This window comes from Microtus pennsylvanicus, chromosome 1, assembly GCF_037038515.1.
Source record: "Microtus pennsylvanicus isolate mMicPen1 chromosome 1, mMicPen1.hap1, whole genome shotgun sequence".
Lineage (NCBI taxonomy): Eukaryota > Metazoa > Chordata > Mammalia > Rodentia > Cricetidae > Microtus > Microtus pennsylvanicus.
Window position 1 is genome coordinate 206,893,954 of NC_134579.1, and position 20,372 is coordinate 206,914,325.

At 43.0% G+C, this 20,372-nt stretch overlaps 1 protein-coding gene across 1 annotated transcript in view; it reads right to left on the reverse strand.

Annotated features, from left to right (window-relative positions):
- The window catches only part of Syne1 (spectrin repeat containing nuclear envelope protein 1), a 471,659-nt gene that overhangs the window by 241,008 nt on the left and 210,279 nt on the right, over positions 1-20,372 (reverse strand). Inside the window, exons 49-56 of the mRNA XM_075949874.1 lie at positions 19,854-19,966; positions 17,356-17,561; positions 16,593-16,748; positions 11,717-12,008; positions 10,532-10,704; positions 7,239-7,548; positions 5,392-5,556; positions 504-860 (exon numbers count right to left, since the gene is read on the reverse strand). Coding sequence (XP_075805989.1) covers positions 504-860; positions 5,392-5,556; positions 7,239-7,548; positions 10,532-10,704; positions 11,717-12,008; positions 16,593-16,748; positions 17,356-17,561; positions 19,854-19,966 — 1,772 coding nt within the window. The remainder of the gene's footprint in view (positions 1-503; positions 861-5,391; positions 5,557-7,238; positions 7,549-10,531; positions 10,705-11,716; positions 12,009-16,592; positions 16,749-17,355; positions 17,562-19,853; positions 19,967-20,372) is intronic.

The following is a 20,372-nucleotide window of genomic DNA, read 5'->3' on the forward strand; positions in this document are numbered from 1 at the left end:
AGGCGGAGACTGCTAAACTTCACCTCATTCTCACTCTTCTGCTTCCCCTTCTCATATTCTAAAAGATATTTTTTTTTTTGTAAAAAGCCTGGAAGGCACCTAGTAAGTGTTAACGTGTATTAACAAGCGAATTCAAGTTCAGCTGTCAAAACCACGAAGAAGAAAAACAGACACAGTGAAAACTATCAGCCGTGCTTGCGCGGATTATCAAATGCGTCTTTCAAAGCCAGAAACTCAATCACTTTGTTGTTTGAAAGAGTTAACTGGCAGGGAAGCGGCTATGACTCTCTGTCTATTTATGCCTCTGCCCACAGGCCATTTTCCAGGCTGAAGGCCTGAATACAGTATTACAAACTCTTACACCATCAGAAAGAAAGTAAAGTATCTCCACCAGAAATATAATTAACACAGACCCATTTCTTTTTCTAAAGCAACCGCGAGAGCCAATGAAATGTGTAGCTTAGCCACCGCAGCGGTAAACAGGAAGGCGAAGACCAACTTACTCGTCCTTTGTGCCAGCACTCCACAATCTCCTCATCGGTGTTCTTGCCTTCCAGGAGGGCCAGCTGCTGGGCCCACGTTTTCAGAAGAGTGTTGAACTGGTCCAGGGCTTGCTCCAGTTGGGCCACCTGGCTGGAGAATTCCTGCTCGGAGAGGGCCATTTCGCTGACCAGGTTCTCCAGGCTGCTCTGCGCTTGGAACAGGCTGTCTTCCCACTGCCTCCAGTCAGCGCGCAGGGCCTGCATCTCGGAGTTCAGAAGCTCACACCCACTGGCAGCTGTGTTCTGTTTCACTGCTGGGGCCAGCGACTCCACTCTGCTTAGGCGGCCTGCACCGATCTCTCTGGAATCTATCAGCTCCTGTAATGGAATATCGCCATGGAAACCAAGGAGGCCCTTAGTCACTTGGGCTGCCAGTTTTCAAATGTGCACAGAATGGGACTCTGTGCTGCTATGAAGTTTGAGCGAACGTGCAAAAGGGATGAGAGTTGTTGAGTCTACAATCGCTCACATTATGTTAGCAGCAATCAGTATCATGAATGCCTGGCTCACTGCAAAATCAGTCAGGGTGTCTCAGTGTCCTCGCAGGCTGGACAGGCATGCTGAACACAGGCAGTATTTAGATATGTGGACATGTAGTGATGACTTAGATATTCATCTGTGGTGTTCAGCTCCTACAGACTAAAAAGAATCCCAGAAAATCTTTATTTCCCCTTGTGAGGATGGAGAAGAAACTGCATCCTATTTATGGTCTCTTCTTTAGTCCCATCATCTTCCAAAGAAGCGGGGGGCTTAAATCACATTTCTTCCTGCTGGGAGTCAGGCTGGCTCATGGCTCATGTCAAGAAGAGAATGAGCCCTCCTCAATCTCAGAATTTTCTGTACCTAAGGAGGCATATTTATGACCACTGAAACTAGTAATTCACAGACCAACTTAATTAAAAGTTTAAAGCCAACTCCAGCCTGGGTTTGTTTATTGCTGTCGTTTTTCCCTCAGAAAAAGAAGCCTCACTAGAAATTTGAAAATTCAGATACCACATTTAATCTTGAGGCTCACAGAGAGGAAGGACAAAAAGACAAGATCTCCTGAGTAAACTGGGAGGATGGGGACCTTGGGGGAGAGTTGAAGGGGAGGGAAGAGGCAGGGAGAAGACCAGAGAAAAATGTAGAGCTCAATAAAAATCAATAAAAATAATTAGAATATTCATTGAGAAATAGGTAAGTCTTGGCATTTCCTCTGGAAAATAAATATTTCCGATGACATTTTTCTTGCTAAAACAGTCATCTGGGATACATATTTATAACGTGTATTGCTTGGTCTAGATGTTTTTCAATGTTAATGCAAAATATGTCTTCACTCTCAGGTTAAGTAGAAGGAAAGGTGACTATCAGAGACACAAACAAGGAGAGGAGGAGGGGGAATAATGAGCAAGACGGAGGCATTGAGCACCATGCATGTGCCCCAGATGTGTAAAGCAGGAAAGGTATTTGACTAGTGTAGATAATACACCTTGCATCTCGCTTAGTTAGCCTGAAGTTAATCTGACTTTTCACGTGTACAAACAATAGAAGCACATTTTAGTGCAGATCACTTACAATGCCTAGCTGTATGGTGGTCAAAAGCACACTCATGTGACGTGTGATTTTATACATGTGAAAAATGTTCAAACGCAGCACTTATGTAGGTATGTAGTTGGCCTTTCTTGGCAACAGGACTCTAAAAGTTATCTCCATTTACCAGTAAATAGAGTGGATAGTAGTTAAGCAAAGAAAAATTATAACTTAGAAGGTGCTCTATTTAACAAGAATGCTTTAGAACATAACATTCAACCTTTAGAGCATCTTCAAATTTGGAATTCAGAGAGTCTCCATGATGATGTGGGATTCCCCTTTGTATGTCCTGAATATGTTTTATTACCATTGTTAATAAAGAAGCTTCTTTGGCCTATGGATTGGCAGAATATAGCAAGGTAGAAAATCCAAGTGGAGATAGAGGAGAAAAGTGAAGGTGAAGTCAGAGAGACATCAGGTAGCTGTCAGAGGAGAAAGACGCCAGAAACTTACCTGTAGGCCACAGCCTCATGATGATACACAGATGGATAGAAATGGGTTAATTTAACATGTAAGACCTAGCTAGACATACACCTAAGCTATTGGTCAAACAGTGTCATAATTAATATAGTTTCTGTGTGATTATTCAAGTCAGGGCAGCCTAGAAAACAAAAGAACAGTCTCTGTTTACACTCTATTGATGTGTGATTCTCCTCTGTATGCTGTGAATACCATTGGTTAATAAAGAAACTGTCTTGGGCCTGAGCAGGGAATAGAGGTAGGCGGGAAAAACTAAACTGAATGCTGGGGGAAAGAAGGAGGAGTGAGGAGAAGCCGTGGACCCGCCATAGGAGATGTGCTGAAACTGGGCACCCGGGAAACAAACAAGTGACCTTCTTACAACACTCTATTATCGAAAGTCAGTTCTCTCAAATATCCTCATATTCATTATCTCAGTTTCAGTGGGTGTGAAAACAGGTCCATGCTTGCTAACTCTAATTCCACTCACACAGATTATCTTTGTGTTAGTGTATGCCTGCACATGTGTTATGTACATGAGTGTATGAGTGTGCATGACTTATATATGTATATGCAGAGATTAGAATGGGACATCTGGAGTCCTTATATCTCTCTGCCTTGCATTCTTGAGATAGGATAGCTTACTGAAATAGAAGCTCACCATTTTGGTTAGGCTGGCTGACAACCTTTTGCCTCCACTCAGCGGTATTGGAGTTACAGGCACACAGCCATGTGCAGATGTTTACATGACTGCTAGGAATGTAAACCGAGTTTTTATGCTTGAGAGCCAGTGTTCTTATACATGGAGTTATCTCCTCAATCCCATCTAGATCTTCAATAGGAGCACTGTAATTTTAGTGCTTTAAATTAGATTTCACATACATTTTCTTGCTTTGTATTTGAGCTCTCTACACATACACGTATGTTCATTCATGTCTTCATCCATGGAGACACTGTGCTTCTGAGTTACATATTCTGAGTGATTGCTATTGTGGGTTGGGATTGTCACAGCATTGAAGGGCAGGAGGGGTGTTGTCTTTGCCTCTTTGAAGGTTTTTCAAATTAACTTTTCAAAAACTTGATCAATCTTTGTAGTCTTCTCTTCCTTACCTGCCATTCCTTCCTAAACTCATGCAATCTGGTTGGTTCATCACTTTCCCTTGCTGTAGAAATGGCTCCCTGGCTTGCCAAACGTGGGAGGGGGTGATCTTCAGTCTCTATAGTGATAACCATATGTGTCTCCTCTCTTTTTCCTCTCTCTTTCAAAACTCACCTAAACCTTATGTCTGCCTGGGTTTTGGGTTTGTGTCTCTTATTTTATTTTCTGGACATGCTATTGACCCATCCTGTCCTGGGACGTCAACTACAGACTATGTGGTGTTAATTAATAATATTATCTCTTCAGAGGACCTTTCTGACCTCAAGAAATGATGAAAATTCACTGCTTCCTGGATTTTACTCCCACCTGGAGGAACAAGTTTCATCTGTCCGTCACGGAACATCCATCTTCCTCTGCCACGGGCTTCTCTACAGGTACACATCTTCCTTAGATAAGGTCTCCGTTAACTTGGGATAAAGGCTTAACTTTAACCTACAACTCTTTTTCTTTCTTGTTTGTATATTTGATTATTTATTTTTATTCATTTGCTTAATTTCTTTTGAGACAAGGTTTAACTATGTAACCTTAACAGGTCCATAACTTGCTATGGAGAACAGGTTGGCATTGGACTTATGAGAGTCCTCTTACCTCTTTTCTTAAGTGCTTACCTTATAAGTGTGTGCCACCATGCCTGGCTTACTCTTGACTCCTTCATCTTGGCATTCCATTTCAAGTTAATTCCTCCCTTTCCCAAACCCATGGAACTTTCTCATCAGGTACAATCCATGGCTAGGCATGGTGCTAAGTATTTTATATGAATAATCTAACTTAGTCCTCCAAACAGCTCCTTACAGCTGATTCTGAAAATTAGTTTTTCATTGTTTGTATTTCTAATAAACCTTGAGGACACTGACAAAAGTGATTTTTTCCAAAAACATGTAGAAAATCAGGAGATGAAAAATGCGGCAGAAGGCCCCTTGGCTTTGGAGCCTAAACTTTAAAAAGCTTCTGAAGCTCTGGTTACACTGGTTTGGTCAGCCCAGCAGTGCTGTGGGACAATGATCTTGTCCTTTGTAAAGATTTGTCACTTGTATTACTTTTAATAAAATGCTGATTGGCCAGTAGCCAGGCAGGAAGTATAGGTGGGTCAACAAGAACAGGAGAATTCTGGGAGGAGGAATGACTTAGTCTGAAGTAGTCACCCAGACACAGAGGAAGCAAGATGAGAACGTCTCACTGACAAAGGTACCAAGCCACATGGCTAACACAGACAAGAATTATGGGTTAAAATGTGAGATATTAGAGTTAAGAAGAAGCCTGAGCTAATAGGCCAACCAATTTATAATTAATGTAGACCTCTGTGTGTTACTTTGAGACTTAACGGCTATGGGACTTAGGGGACAGAAACCTCTGTCAACACAGCAGGGTGGTGTGTATTTCTTAGTCTCCTGCACTACCACAATAAGTACATTTGCATAAAGAAACACATACAGACAAGGCCTAATTTTGCTCATAAGTGGAACTAAATTTCTTCCAATTATTTTCTTAAACTTGGTTTATATTTAGGATTACTGATATAAGGAGAATAAAGCACCAACCAAACTCAGGACAAAAACATTTTAAAATATCAGAATTGTATCCACTAAACCCTTATCACTAATCTGCCACTTGTACTGAAGAACTCATGGATCAATGCAGAATGATATCAGGCCATTTGCTCACCTTAATTTTCAATAGCTTTTTCTGAGTAACTGAAGAATCTCCAGATGTGTCTGACCACCGATGGAGCTCTTCCTTTGCTGAGTGGAGCCAATCCGTGAACTCCTGGACTGCATCTAAGTACATGAGGTGGTCTTTCACAATCTCCTCCACCATCCTCATCTTCTCCTAGTCAACAAAAGAAAAATAAATGAGCAGTCATAGTTACTATAAACATGAAATTGGGTGAAATGCCAGACTTGATAGAGGTCTCAACATCTATCAAATTTACTCTTGGATTTTCTGTGGACTTAATATCTTAAAAAGAAACCATTGCCCAAGAGGCAGAGACAGAGAAATCTCTGTGAGTATGAGGCCACCCTCATCTACAGATGGAGCTCCAGGTCCAGCCAAGAATACATAGGGAGATTTTAAAGGAAGGAAGGAAGGAAGGAAGGAAGGAAGGAAGGAAGGAAGGAAGGAAGGAAGGAAGGAAGGAAGGAAGGGGAAAGGAGAGAAAGAGGGAGGGAGGGATGGGGAGAGAGGGAAGAATGAAGAAAGAAAGAAAAAGGGAGATAAAGGAAGGAAGGAAGGAAGGAAGGAAGGAAGGAAGGAAGGAAGGAAGGAAGGGAGAAAAAGAAATTGTAAATCTAACACTTTGAGAAAGCAACCATTTCCCCAAAAGGTCTATTATTTTATAATTTATACAAATTTATAAATTTATAGCTCAGCATAAAGATCTGTGATTAATACACATTGGCTAATAGTCTTCATCAGCTAATTAATGGCAATTATTATAATAACTACTGTTATTTTTATTGTTCCTTGAAACAGCATTTTCCATGGCATTAAATCCTATCAACAGCAGGGACTGCACAAGCCTACGGAGAGGCTAGAAACACACTTAAGGCACATATTCAGAGAGGTAAGGTTCAGAATTCAAATGTACATCTTTCTTACTCAAAGATTAAAAATAAGAACAAGCAAACACTTACATTGATAATTACAGTATCAACAACTCAAAATTCTCAAAAGACAAACCAAAGTAAGGAAAGACAAATACATATCCCTATGGCTTAATTTCTATAACATTCACAAGTATGTAAAAGTTAATCATGGAGGAAATTATATTTAAACATACATACATATATATGAAATTCTTTCAATTATTCTTATATACATACACACACATATATACATACACATATATATGTACACGCACACACACCTATATGCCTAGAGTTTAAAGAATACGAAAATACAGGTTTTGTTAATGGTGAAAAACACTCAATTCTTTTCACACAGTTGGAATCTGAGAATAAAAAAACTTGTATTTAAAATTAACAATGCCAAAAGCAGGGGAAACACAAATTAACAGTTGACACTCTGTCTTACAAGGAGAAAGGATGAGTCTGCCAACAATGCAGATAAGGACAAAAACAAAACGTTATGAGCATTCCCAGGGCTGCAGAGAGAACAATGCATGGGAGTCCTCATGTGCACAGATATCTTACGTGTATTTGTAGGTTACTCTTGAGGCAGCATATACAGCAATGGCCTTCATCAGAGCACCTTCACTCATGTGCACTATGTATTACATACACGTGTCTTACAGGTTTCTTCCGTTCCTCTTCCCCATAGCCCTAGCAAATGCCTTCTCCCCGAGTCTAACTGGCCCCCGTTCCCTTCCCAGACAGCCACTCCTTCTGTTTTCCTGTTTGTGCTCTATTTCCCATCTTTCTGGAAAATGATCTTTATGGGATCCCTGCCCAACAAACGTACACATGGTTGCAGACCAGCCAAATCCAGCAACTCAATTCACATTTCATATTCTGTGCTCTGAAGCTTTTGCATGGGTCTAAAGCGCTCACCTTGGCCACGGTCGTTATGTCCTGAAACTGTGTTCTTAGTTCTTCCTGACCGGCTTCCTTGAAGGACTCATCCTGAGTCCTCTTGTACAACTCCCTGGACCTTGCTGCTAGCTGTTGCAGTGCGCCCACATGATCCTCTGCCTCGGAGACGATGGACTGAAAGTGGTCCAGCAGGGCAAACTTCTCCTTCAGTCCCGGCTGCAGCTGTAAGGGATGCTCTACTTTCTGATCCACTGATTCCATCCACTGCTCCATCTGGTTTTTCTTCTCTAGATAGTCATTCCATTGGTCGATCACAGACTCCAGGGTGCTAGAATGAGTGACATACACTATAAAACCGAGGCTCAACCTTGATATCTCTACCAAAACACAACTACAGGGACAGTGGATCTGTTTAAAGTGCTTTGCTGAATATTGTCATGATAAAATATTGTTCTTGAGTGCAGGGAGAAACAACTTGATCTTCCACAACCAGGGTACAGTGGCTCCAAACACAATTAACAAGATGCTAGAATTTGAAGTAAGCTGTTGCAGACACACACACACACGCACACACACACACACAGAGAGAAAGAGAGAGAGAGACAGAGGGAGACAGAGAGATCTTCCAAATGTTGTTTCAAATAAATGGGCAATTCATATAATACATTGTAGTTATGAAAGCTCAGTGCTATATTATTAATTAAATTCTGCTTAGTACATACCAATTCTTAAATAATCTTGTGTTTAGTCCATATTGCCAAAATCAGATGACAATTACTTGTTCACTGACATTAAAATTTAAGGTATTTTTTTCCCTGGGTATATACTTAAGACTGTACACACATAATGGCCAATTCTTTTGTGTTATTTAGGTGAATAAATCAAGATGACATATTTATGACAAATACAGTCATAAATATAACAGGCAACTCACCAGATTTCCTAATAGAAAAATAAAATGTTCTCCAGGATGACGTCAAGGAAAGGTTCCTATTACTGAGCTTTATAATACTCTCTCCCGTCCCTTCCCCTTTCCTCCCTCTCTCTCTTCTTCTTTCTCTCCTTCTCTCCCTCCCTCTGACTTTTCTTATTCCCTCCTTACTTTCATCTTCCAGTCGATCTCCGACACCACCACTCAAACTCAAGACCTGCGGCTTGCTAGGAAGTGATCCATTGACAACAGAGAGCCCGCTCTGAGTTCATGCTCAGTGAATGCCCCGGCCTCCCTTGTGTAGCATCTCACTGTTGCAGAGTCAGGACCACAGTCAATGAGTTTCCATCACTTGCTCAGACTGTGGCTTCTGTCTCAGTGTGTGCCTCATCATACAGACGGAGTCCTACACGTCTGGAGAGTTTCTCAAAGTATAAGTCAATGTTATACCCCAGAAGCCGCCAGATCCCCCTCCTTCTGTCACAGCTGGGTGTCTTTTGAAAATTGTTGGTAATACAGTCCGAGTCGGTTTTCTGGACTGTATATGTCTCTCTAGCCTCTGAAGTCCTAGGAGGCAAAATGGCTTTTCCTTTGTCTCACTGTTTGCCCCAAGCCCTTCCACAAGGAAACCACACAGCGTGTAGCTGTCCAATCTAATTTCTTGCTGAAACAAGAGGCAGAGCTTGGAACCTGTTTCTTGGATTCAGAATTTTATTATAATAGCTGGAAAAATTCTCCCACATCTCTCTTGAGTCCCACAAGGCTGAGAGCTGGCCCAATGCCAACCGCTGGGGAGTTATTTATGTTTGTGCAGCCTACTATAGGGTAGGAGAGCCCCATGGCAGCCTCCTAAAGGATGGGAGCGCCCCCATGGGACCTGACTCTTTTCTTTGCTGATCAGTAGGCGTTCTGACAAAGATGCAATGCCCTGTTTGCCTAGAAAGCTACTTCCTCTTAATATGAAAACCAAAATTCAAAGCAAAGAAACCCCATGCTAAGCTAGGTGCCCTGGGTGGTGCCTGTTTGGTGGGAGACAGCGGCAGGGCTTCTTCTGGCCTGCAATGACCCTTCATCTCCTGTTCAAATATTCGTTGCAGTCACTTTGGGAACCCACTTCTGGAGTGGATGAAGGGCAGAGAGCTTTCCGAACATGGGTTCTGGGGTGTGGTTTAATCTAATTCTCAGTGGAAGTTACTTGCCCAACAAGAAAGCTGGACAGATACATATAATTTGAGAAAAGACCCAGAGAAAGTAAAGACTTTTCATTCTTAACAAAAAAACCATAAATTTTTCTCTACTTCTCCATCGGCGACCGATACAGGGCAGGCCTGCACTCTGGCCCCTCCTTCCCATTCTTTTTTCTTTTCTCTTTTCCTACCAACTTCAATTTTTGAATGAGACAAAAAGTTGGGAATATTAATGGGGCCATGTTGTATTTCGATACATGGACACGTGTGTTTAAATCAAGCTAAACACATTTCTCTTGAACATGCTCTGTGTTCATTCTATGGTGAGATATTTTACTACACGACCTCCTTGGTTTTTGAAATGTGTATTGTATAATTGTGACCTTTCCTCACCCTGCTATATAAGGAGAAACACTGCAGATTCTCTTGCTCTTATGTAACTTTATTTGTACTCACAGAACATGCTCTCCCATCCCACCTCCCTGACATGCTTCCTGGACTCTGGTAACCACCATTCTACTGTGAACCTCATTGGATCACCTTTTTAGGTTCCGTGTATTAGCTGGGTCAGGCCATACTGCCACAGCTCTACAGAATTCTTAATGGCTTAAGGACTGGCAGCATAAGAACGTTTCCCACTTTGTAGAACTTCAGGTCTCCACACCGTAGCCACTAAATGCCTAAATATCTGTATCACTGTGACAATCAGAAACACCCCACACATTTCTGAGATCACCAGCTAGGTGCGATGACTCCGGGGTGAGGAACAGATGTACGCGTTAAGCTCGGTTGTCAACACAATTGGTTGGCAACATTCCCTACACATGCCTTTAAATAGCTAGGAGCTATTAAAGAATCCCATGTTCTTGGCTTTAAAAAAGGTATTTTCCCAAGCTTGGGTGATGTGCAAGATTCCATGTGAGACGTTGGAGCGGGGATGTGGACGCTGAGGGGTTGTGTGTGTGGAGGGACAAAAATATTTTGAAAAGAAAACAGAAGCGAGACACGCTTGCATACCAGCGCTAGTCTTCGCTCCATGGGGAATATAACACAGGCAAAGACAGGCATGTTTGCCCCTAGGAAAGTCAACATGCTGGGCAACTCTACCACAGGCTCTCTCGGTGCTGTGACATGGCTTTGTGAAATGTCTGCGTTTTATTTGAGCAAATAAGCATTAAGAGAAGGTTTTATACCTTTGTGCATGGATGGCAGAACTCATGACGTCAGCCCATGTCGTTTTAAGTGTCTCCAACTGAGCCTGAATGGCCTGCTGACCCTCCGTGTTGCTGCTTCTTCTAGCCTGGTCCCCTTTGCCAATAGCCATATTCAGCTTCACTTCTCCCTCTCCTCTCATTAGGAGAATGTCCTGCGGAGGGAGAAGGAGATGTTGTTAGTGGGCACATGAAAACCTGCCGTGCTAAACAAAGGCTCTTCCCTAGAGCGAAGGAGTCGCAGCCTAGAGAGATAGCTCAGTTTAGAAGCACAAAGATCTGAGTTCAATTCCCCAGAAGCCACATAAAAAGCTGGCAGTGGTGGCGTGTGCTTGTAATCTTAGCTCTGAGGAGGCAGAGACAGGCAGATCCAGGGATCTCGAGCCAGCTAGCCTAGCCTGGTTCTGGAGCTCTGGGCTGATGAGAAACTCTAAAAACATGGCTGGTGACTGAGGAAGAACAGGGCTGCAAGCATGCAAGCACACACTGATGCATGCACTTTCTGCTGGCCTGGCAAGATAATTAAGATAGGAACATCTCACTGTAAAACAAAAGCAACAAATTTTCATAAACTCTAGCCTAGAATAACATAAGCTAGGTATCAGGGCATGTAAGGTCCAAAGATCAATGTAAATTCTTGGAAAACTTTGGGTCACCAGCCAATAATCACAATGTTGTTGATTGGTTTCAAGTGGGAGAAATTTAATTTAGGCAATGAAGACGCATGGTAACCTTTCCTCCCTTCCTGGCCTGGCTAATTCACGCTGCTCAAAGTCATGATGATGGGAGGTGGACCTTGTTTTTGCAAAGAAACCTGTGACTCAATTCACAGGCAGGACCTACACTCTGCTGTAACAGTTCACACACTGGCCGCTGGCCTCTGGGAACACAGGTATTACCTACTATTTCCATATCCCCAGCGATTCTCATAGTACTTGTAACAGAGTAGGTATGTAGTAAGCTTTGATGGTTAACTACTGGATGAAACAAACAAACAAATAAAATTGAAGCTGTTAACAACAACAAAAAGTTCCATTTCCCAAAAGGAAAATAAACATCCCCCCCATCAACAACATTTTCATTTGACACTTCCCAGACAACAGGGACCAATCCCAGACTCTGTAAATCCAATTAGAGCAACGGGCAGCCGGTGTGGGCTGCACATACCTGAATCTGCGACAGCCGCCCCTCCAGAGTTTCCTTGTCCCCGACAGTGCTCTCTGCACAAGCCAACCTGTCTTGCACATCCTTTACCCGGGACCACATGCTCTGCATGGCCTCTTCCAGAGCTTCGTGCTCCTGCAGGGCCAGCTGACAGCTGCGCAGACGCTCCTTGGTCACTCTGAGAAGGTTCTGGTAGCTGGTCAGGAGCTGAGCACACCTGCGGCCTCCCTTCCCTGCGCCGTGGCTTTCTTTGCTGAGGAGCTGCCCTCTCTGGGAGAGCTTGTCAAGGGACTCTCTAGACAAACAGAATTTCTTTTTTTAGTTCCAGGATTCTGGATCCAGGGGAGGGAAAAATGACTGTTGACATTGGATCAGGATCCAGACAAGAGCTCATGACAGACATGACTTTAAGACGCTGGGGTCTGGCTACGTTCCTTCTTAGTGTGGGGAACACCTGTCAGGGAATGTGAGTCCATTTCTACCATGTCTCCATCTACAAGTTCCAGTGACAGAGCCTACATTTCTCTAGGAATTCAGTCCAGGAAGTAAGTTCATACTCCCTCTAGCATTTCTCCACTCCTGTTTGCTATCCTAACTATGAAAGGTCCCCATGCTCTGTTGTGGATGTAATAGCTTGGGTGTGAAATGTCCCCACTGGCGCCTGAATCTAGACACTTGATTCCCAGCAGCTGGTGATGTTTGGGAAGTTTGTGGAAATTTTGGGAGGTGGATCCTTGCTGGAGAATGGGTCACTGAGGCCTTGGCATTTTATAGCCTTGCTCCAGTTCCCATTCATTCTGTGCTTCCTGGTGGCTGATGCAGGGTGACCAGATGGCTGGTCCCCTACTGCCATGCCATTCCCATCATGATGGCTATATCCCCTCGAACTTTAAGCCAGAATCAAGCCTTCCTGCCTTTAGTCGCTTCTGTCAAGCATTTTGTCTTGGCAACAAGAGAGGTAATGAATAAACTTGGCGCTCCTCCATGCAAATTCTGCTTGCCTGTTACTTTCTGGACTGCCTCTTCATGCCACGACACAGGTATCCCACCCCTAGGCAGTACCCATAACAACCAGAGACAGACAGATGATGTGTGCGGGACTCCCATGCCTCTACTCCATGTCTTACCCTCAACCTAATATCCCTGACCCACAGGCCATTACTGTCTGGAAGTCAAGTGACTGAATTCACCTCCATCTCCAGGACCTGACACAATGCTAGGCATTGTGGGACAATGTGGGATGGGGAAAGCTGCTTTCAAATGCCATGGTAGGAGCCAATGGGCTTCCGTGGTGTACCTTGAGCACCATGGCCCTCACAGCTTGGAGCTATGTTAATTGGATCCAGAGAACAGAAGTAAAACCCTTGCATGACTTGGTTGTGATGTTCTAGGTTCGTAGTGCAACTTGGCCAGCTGTGCTTTATTTTGCTGCTGTTGTTGTTTTTCCTTTTTAAATTACAAAGTAATAGTTCGTAGCCATGTAAATGTATGGTGTATACAGCAATGCGGTGGCTTATGGGCACAACGTGGGGTGATTGAATCAAGCTGGTTAATGGAGCCATCACCTCACATACTCCACATATTTTCCATGGTGGGAACATTTGAAATTATTTTCTTAGGGATTTTTAAAAATAGAACTTTCTATTTTAAGTTACATTTATGTGAGTCCAATCTACTATAACCGAAACAGAGCAAAGCAACAAAGCCCCATAATCCTTGGAAGTGGGATTTTGTACTCTTGGCTCACATTTCTTCATTCCCATTTAGTTCAAAGCCTCTATAAACACCAGTCAAGGGAGCCTGAACTTCTCAAGAGCATGTTTATTGGGGAAAGCCTTGCGGATCGGCAGGAACAAGATGTCTTTATCAGAACTGTTGGGCAGTTGTGGAGGTAGCTCAGTTGGCAAAAGTGCCCATCAAGCATGCACGAGGACCTGAGCTTTGATCTCCAGAACCCATGTAAACTCTGGACATGCTGACATAGTCCTGTAATCTCCATGCCAAGGATGCCGAGACAGATGGGTCCCTAGAGTTCTCTGGCCAGTTGCCCTAGAGAATACCTCAAAAACTGAAGGGGAGAATTACTTCTGTAGATAGCCATTGCTGACGTCTGTCCTCTACATGTATAAATGCAGACATGCATAAACTATACACACACACACACACACACCATACTAGGAAAAGAACATAATGTGTGCTATCTATAATCGACTGTCTCTGAGTGGCTCCTATTTGAACAGCATCTTTTGAGTCACTCTGAGATATGGTTATCCAACACGACTCCCCCTCTGTAAGACACTGGGGAATTTGGAATCAATCTGCTCAGTGAGCAGGAAGGTGTGCTACCTGATAGAGCCTACCTATCATGAGTTATATAATAACTAATATAAAATATTTCACTGCTACTACAAAATGGTTTGCTCAAGGATGGCAGACATTCCTGAACCTCAGGGCTTTATGCTTTTCTGTGGGGTATGTCCCTCTAATATTTGAAGGACTGGGCACTTTATGACATACCCAGATGATTGGGAGAAGCAAGTAGCACACACCCAGGAAGCAAGAGGGTGGATTGGCTCAGTGTGGTGGCGCACACTCATAACCCCAGTATTTGGTAGACTGTGGAAGAGAGATAGTTGGTCAGAAGCCAGCCTGGTCTACATAGTGAGACTCCAAAAAGACCCCAAAAAGGAGGTGACACAGCTTGAGAATGTGACTGAGGAGAACTTTGCTGCTGCCGGAAGTGGCCAGTTGGTAAGGAAAGACCCCAAGTCAAACACACTAGAGGTCTTAGCATCTGGTCCTAGAATACCAGAGAGTGACACTTCAATAATTATGTGTCTCTCGACATTGCAAGTATTAGAAAAATAGTAAAGACCAGGCACGGTGGTGTGCACACTTAAAATTCCGGGGCTGGGAGGTAGAAACAGGCAGATAGAAGGTATCTTTAGGACTCACTAGTTGCCAGCCCGGTGTGCTTGAAGAGTGCCTGATGAGTGAGAGACCTCCTAAAACAGTAAGGAGAACGACATCCAAGGAACAAGAGCTAAGGTTATCTTCTGGCTTCCACATGCACACAAACCCATGCACACTTGAGCACTGATAAAGGGCAATTGGTGATGAGAGATACAAAAGACAATGAATTTGGTGTTGGGCCACTGCCTTCTATGCAGTTTCAGAATAATGATGTCAGGAGAGAGAGCGATAAAGGTCAACAGCAGCTGTGAAGAAATGGAGTTGAGAACAGAGGTCATTTACGATGTCTGCATGCAAGGCAGGTGTGGGCTTGGTCAGATTATATTGTAACTATGTAACAGTCAAGATTTGGAAAGCAAAATAAGCCTTATTTTCAGGAAATTAGTAAAAGTGATGTTATCATTTTCTTAATTCTGTCAACATTGTCTATTTTTTCCCCAGATAACGGGAATGTGAGGTGGTAAGAAATGAATCCCTAAAAGGTGCCCAGAGATAGAACCAAAGCATTCCAGGGGCATGTCTCAATAGTTATCAAATTCAGTAGCAACAAGTACTGTGCCCATGGGGACCTTATCCTTTGGTTCCACATCTGCAGATTTGACCAGCAATATACTGAATACATATTTCAAATAATTGTGTCTATATTGAGTGCACACAGACTTCTCTCTTTCTCACTACTCGTTGAACAATAGCACGATAGCTACTTCTATACCATCTACTTTGCAGTCTATTGTAAGCAATGGAGAGCCGATCCCAGCTGTGGGAGAACATAAGCAGGTTAGATGAAACAACACCCTAGTTTATGTAGTCGCGAGCTCATGGATCTTGATCTCCACTGGGGTCCTGGACACAGCTCCACAGATACTACAGCATGATTTCAGTCATGTTACATGCTCTGCTGGACCACGTTTATGTAATCACGAGCTCATGGATCTTGATCTCCACTGAGGTCCTGGACACAGCTCCACAGATACTACAGCATTTTAGTCATGATACACGCTCTGCTGGACCACGTTTACCTGCTTGTTCTTTAAGACAATGAACACTGGCATGTTTGATCATAAATAGGACTCACTGAAAATAAAGACGGAGCATGGTCCGAATTAGGTCATTTTTTTCTCAGGCTATAATTTCATTGATTTGTTTGATTAAGCAGAGTAGACCCTGACATTTTCTGCTTTATATAGATTAGCATTGCCCTTCTGGAGGGTCACTGAGGAGCCCTTGCTCTGGAGCAAGCTGCACTTCCTGGTAGGAAGCCTTTTACCTTAGGTTAGAGAGGCAGAGAGGGAAAGTGCTAGGGGCGGAGCAAGAATATAAGGAGGAAAACACTGCCAATGGTGTTGGTGTCAAAGATAAGGGGACTCTGTCCAGGAGAGGAGCCAGGGCAGCAATGAAGAGATATTGCAAAGGAGCTCAATGAACGGAGGGCGAGACCTAGTGGCCACAGCTTTCATGACACTATCAGTATTGTAAGGACGAGGGCTGGAAGCTACCGCGTGTGAAGAAATGAATGGGAGTCGGGGTTCCCAGCTGTGTTTTTCTCAGTGTGGCTTTGTAGTTTTCTTACACGTGCTTCTTCTGGACATAATCAACACAAGCTAATGCCAGGAAGGAAAGCTCAGGACTCTCAATAAAATCTCTAAAAGCTAAGCTGAAGTCAGAGAGAAAAGGGAGCAAACAGAGTGGAAACAAGGATATACACTATTTACTTATCTTTGCCCATGCTTTCTGTAGAATACCACACAGTCATAAAGAATGCAGCCTGGTAGCTGAGATATTCAGGGACAGAAGAAATCGCCCCCAACAAACCAGTACAAAATCAACCAGCAATCAACTCTGCAACTAACTGACTGACCTAAAAGATGTTGGCAAATTAATAACCCACTCCATTTCTGCACCGTACCTGGCGGCCAAGAGTTCTCCCAGGAACATCTCAGCTCGATGGACTTCGTTCTTCTTCTCGGACATATGCTGTTTACTCTCCCCCAGGTTTTCTGTGCTCAACTTTTCCTCCATCTCATGGATCCACAAGCTCAGTTTTCTGTGCTGATCCTCAAAGCTAAAGAAAAGAAAACCGTCTTAGAGAAATCTTCATGTGTCTACTACTGTCTCTGAAGCTAGGTTACAGTCTCTTCTTGTTGCAATGAAGGCCTCATGGATTTTCGGTTTACAGAGAAAATTCAGCAAAAAGCTTCCTTAAATGATCAGACTGTCACAAAGAAGACAGTTTGTGTGTGTGTGTGTGTGTGTGTGTGTGTGTGTGTGTGTGTGTATGTGTGTGTGTACTGATTTGGACTCTGGATCCTTGAAATCCAAAAGCTGTTTGCTACCAAGATTATCCCAGCAGACATGAACACAGGCGGGGAAAACTGTTTCTAATACCCCGAGTTACCCAAATTGACGGAAACAGCACACAGCCAGGTCATTTGTAATTCAGGGGATACAAGTCCTTGGCTTTTGTTCCTTCACAGGAAACAAAGCCAAATGAAACTTTCAGATGCCGTCATCGGTTATTTTATTAAGCTGTGATAAAGGCAGGCCAATATTCATTATAATTGAAACTCAGAGTTCAAGTACGATTGTGTCTGCACCCGAATTGTTCCCATTAACTCTTTGCAAAACACTTTCTGTGTGTAGTGAGAGCCACAGCTATTTTCACAACCTACCTCCCCAGCTCTGAAGCACAGTCCTGGAGAGCCTGCTTGTCTTTAAGGCACTGCTTCAGAAAAGCTTGGAACTCTTCATTGGCTTTTGTGATTTGCTCCTGGATGCTGCTAACAGTTTGCTTGGGCAGGTGTGCGTACAGAGTTTGTCCTTCCTCCGTGACGGCGTCCAGCTTGCTCTGCCCATCACTGACTGAATCCAGGACACCCTGGAAGTCGAGGTGATAGAGATATCTGCTATTATAAATGAAGTTCTTCATCACAGTGCTGAGCTGAAGGGATGAAGTAAGCGTGAAGCAAAGCTTAGTCTGCTGGGAAAGGGTCTAAGGAGATTAGATTGAGAAGGAAGCACGCAGTGGATAAAATAAAGGCTCCTAATTGAGGCAGTGTGAGGCAGGATGGCAATGGGAACTGAGGAGAAACCGAGAGCAGTAAGCTGGAAAAGAGGAGGTTCTCATGAGGGTCCCGTTCTCAGTGTTCTGTTCAGTCCCCTAGCTCCGCTCCCATCTCCTCACTGGCTGGCATAGTAGTCTGCCGACCAGATGGCCAAGCTGCCTCTTCCTTCTCTTCTCTTGTCTACTTTGCACAAAATCTAGTCCTCAGGATGGTCCTTCCTTTCTTTACACACACCTCCTCCTTTGAAGATCTATGCCTGGGATTCCACAGAGCAAGGGAAGCCCAGAACTTAATGCTGTTCATGTCTCCAAAACTCCAGAACGTTCCTTTGATTGTCACCTGGATATTTCTGTTTGGAATTCTACAATATGGAGGACAATTCTCCTCTGAATTTACCATGCCTCTTGGAAAACCAGACCTGTACATGAAACAATCACCTGGCTTCCGACAGAGTGGGCTATTGGCAGTATTCTATCACCCAATGGGTCATCCCATTCTCATGTTCCTAACAGAGTTTCTTGTGGATCGTTGTCTCATGGAGTATAGGCTGGCATTAAACCTTATAGCCTCTCATGTCAGCACCCAGTGCCAGGATTACAGGCTTGCACCACCACACCAACCCTCATTAATCTTTAAAAATAAGCACTGGAGCTGGGAGTGTGGCTCAAGCATTTAATCTCAGCACTCTAGAGGAGAGGCAAGTGGTTATCTGTGAGTTCAAGACCAGCCTGGTCTATACAGTAAGTTCCAGGACAGTTAGGGTTGTTATATAGAGAAAACCCATCTCAAAAAACAAACAAATAAATAATCAACCAAAAATTCCCCAAAACCAAAAGCATAAAATGAAGAAAATAAAATAACAAGAAAATCAAACAAATAACCCCCCCCCCCAAAAAAAAACATTGGTTTTGCAATACTTAGACTTGTGCTCTAATTAGAAAAATGCCTGTGAAACCCTGGACAAAATCTCCCTTGAAGATATTCTTCTGAAGGTTCATCTTGAATTCTGCTTTGCAATAGCCATCTTCCCAAGTGCATATATTTTCTTCAGTCAATAAAATCTAAATAGCCTGTAATAGCCATTACTCTGGTTTGAATACATTTCTACATATAGGCCCCAAATTTAAACAACACAAAACACAAGGTATGTTTTTTTCCTTAAAAAAAGAAGACAACAAACAACTACCCAAAGCTCCTTAATAGTTTTAGAAAATATTAATGATTTTACTGCTATAAAAGTTAAACTATCTGGGGGTGGTGGTGCACACCTTTAATCACAGCACTCTGGAGGCAGAGAAAGGTGGATCTCTTTGAGTTTGAGGTCAGCTGGTCCACAGACTGAGTTCCAGGTCAGTCAGGGCTACAAAGAGAAACCCTATCTCAAAGAACTAAAAATAATAAATAAAGTTTCATTTTGAATGACTTTTAAAGAATAGCCAGTGGGTTAAAAACAGATATAGACAGTTCCAAGCTTGCTTTTGTTTTCCTGTGACTTTCCTTCTTTCCTAACACCTTCTGATTCAACAGCCCAACTCCATAATTGGAAGAAGAAAAGATAGACCAAAATAAGAAGGCTCAGGAAAGGAGACAGGAGGAAGCAGCCTGGGTCTGGCCCAAGGCAGTGAGTGTGTCTAGGAAGGAAGGACGTTAGCATCACATCCACATCAGCATCACAACATCCATATTAGCATCACAGCATCTACATCAGCATCATGAAATCTACATTAACATCACAGAATTCGCATCAGTATCATGGCATCCACATCAGCACCGCGAAATCTACATTAGCATCACGGAATCCACATCAGTATCATGGCATCCACATCAGCATCACGAAATCTACATTAGCATCACGGAATCCACATCAGTATCATGGCATCCACATCAGCATCACAGCATCCACATCAACATCACGGAATCCATATCAGCATCACAGCATCCACATCAACATCATGACATCCACATCAGTATCACAGCATCCACATTAGCATCATGGAATCCACCACAGCATCATAACATCGACATCGGCATCACAGCATCCACATCAGCGTCATGGTATCCATATCAGCATCATGGTATCCATATCAACATCATAGCATCCATACCTGAAGATCTTGGAGCCTGGCTTCTAGAACTTGGCTATCACCAGTTAGATCAGAAGAGTTTCTGGCTGCTGTTTTTGCTCCTGAAAACCATTCTTGGAATTCCTGCATAGAATCTTTTGAAAATGAACAAAAGGAGAGATAAATCCAAAATGCTGAGTGTGCTCCTAGGACTGTCACAATAAATTATTGCTGTTTCCAACCCATTTCATCCTGCTTTTAAAAATACTTCAAAAAGAAAACAATAAGATAGAAAATATAATGTGATTTACAGCCATGAGTATTTATGGTAGGGTGGAGAAGTTACCTCAAAGAGACTGGAAAGTAATAAAATACTTGGAATGTTTGATTTCCTTTTATTTTGGGAAAGAATTTGTAAGAATGCCAGGAGAAACACGCTCAGGAGTGCTAAAGACATGCGTGTGCACATGTGTGTGTTTGCATGTGCATGTGTATCCACATGTTATGTGTTTGTATGTGCTTTTCTTTTTTTTAAATATTTATTTATTTATTATGTATACA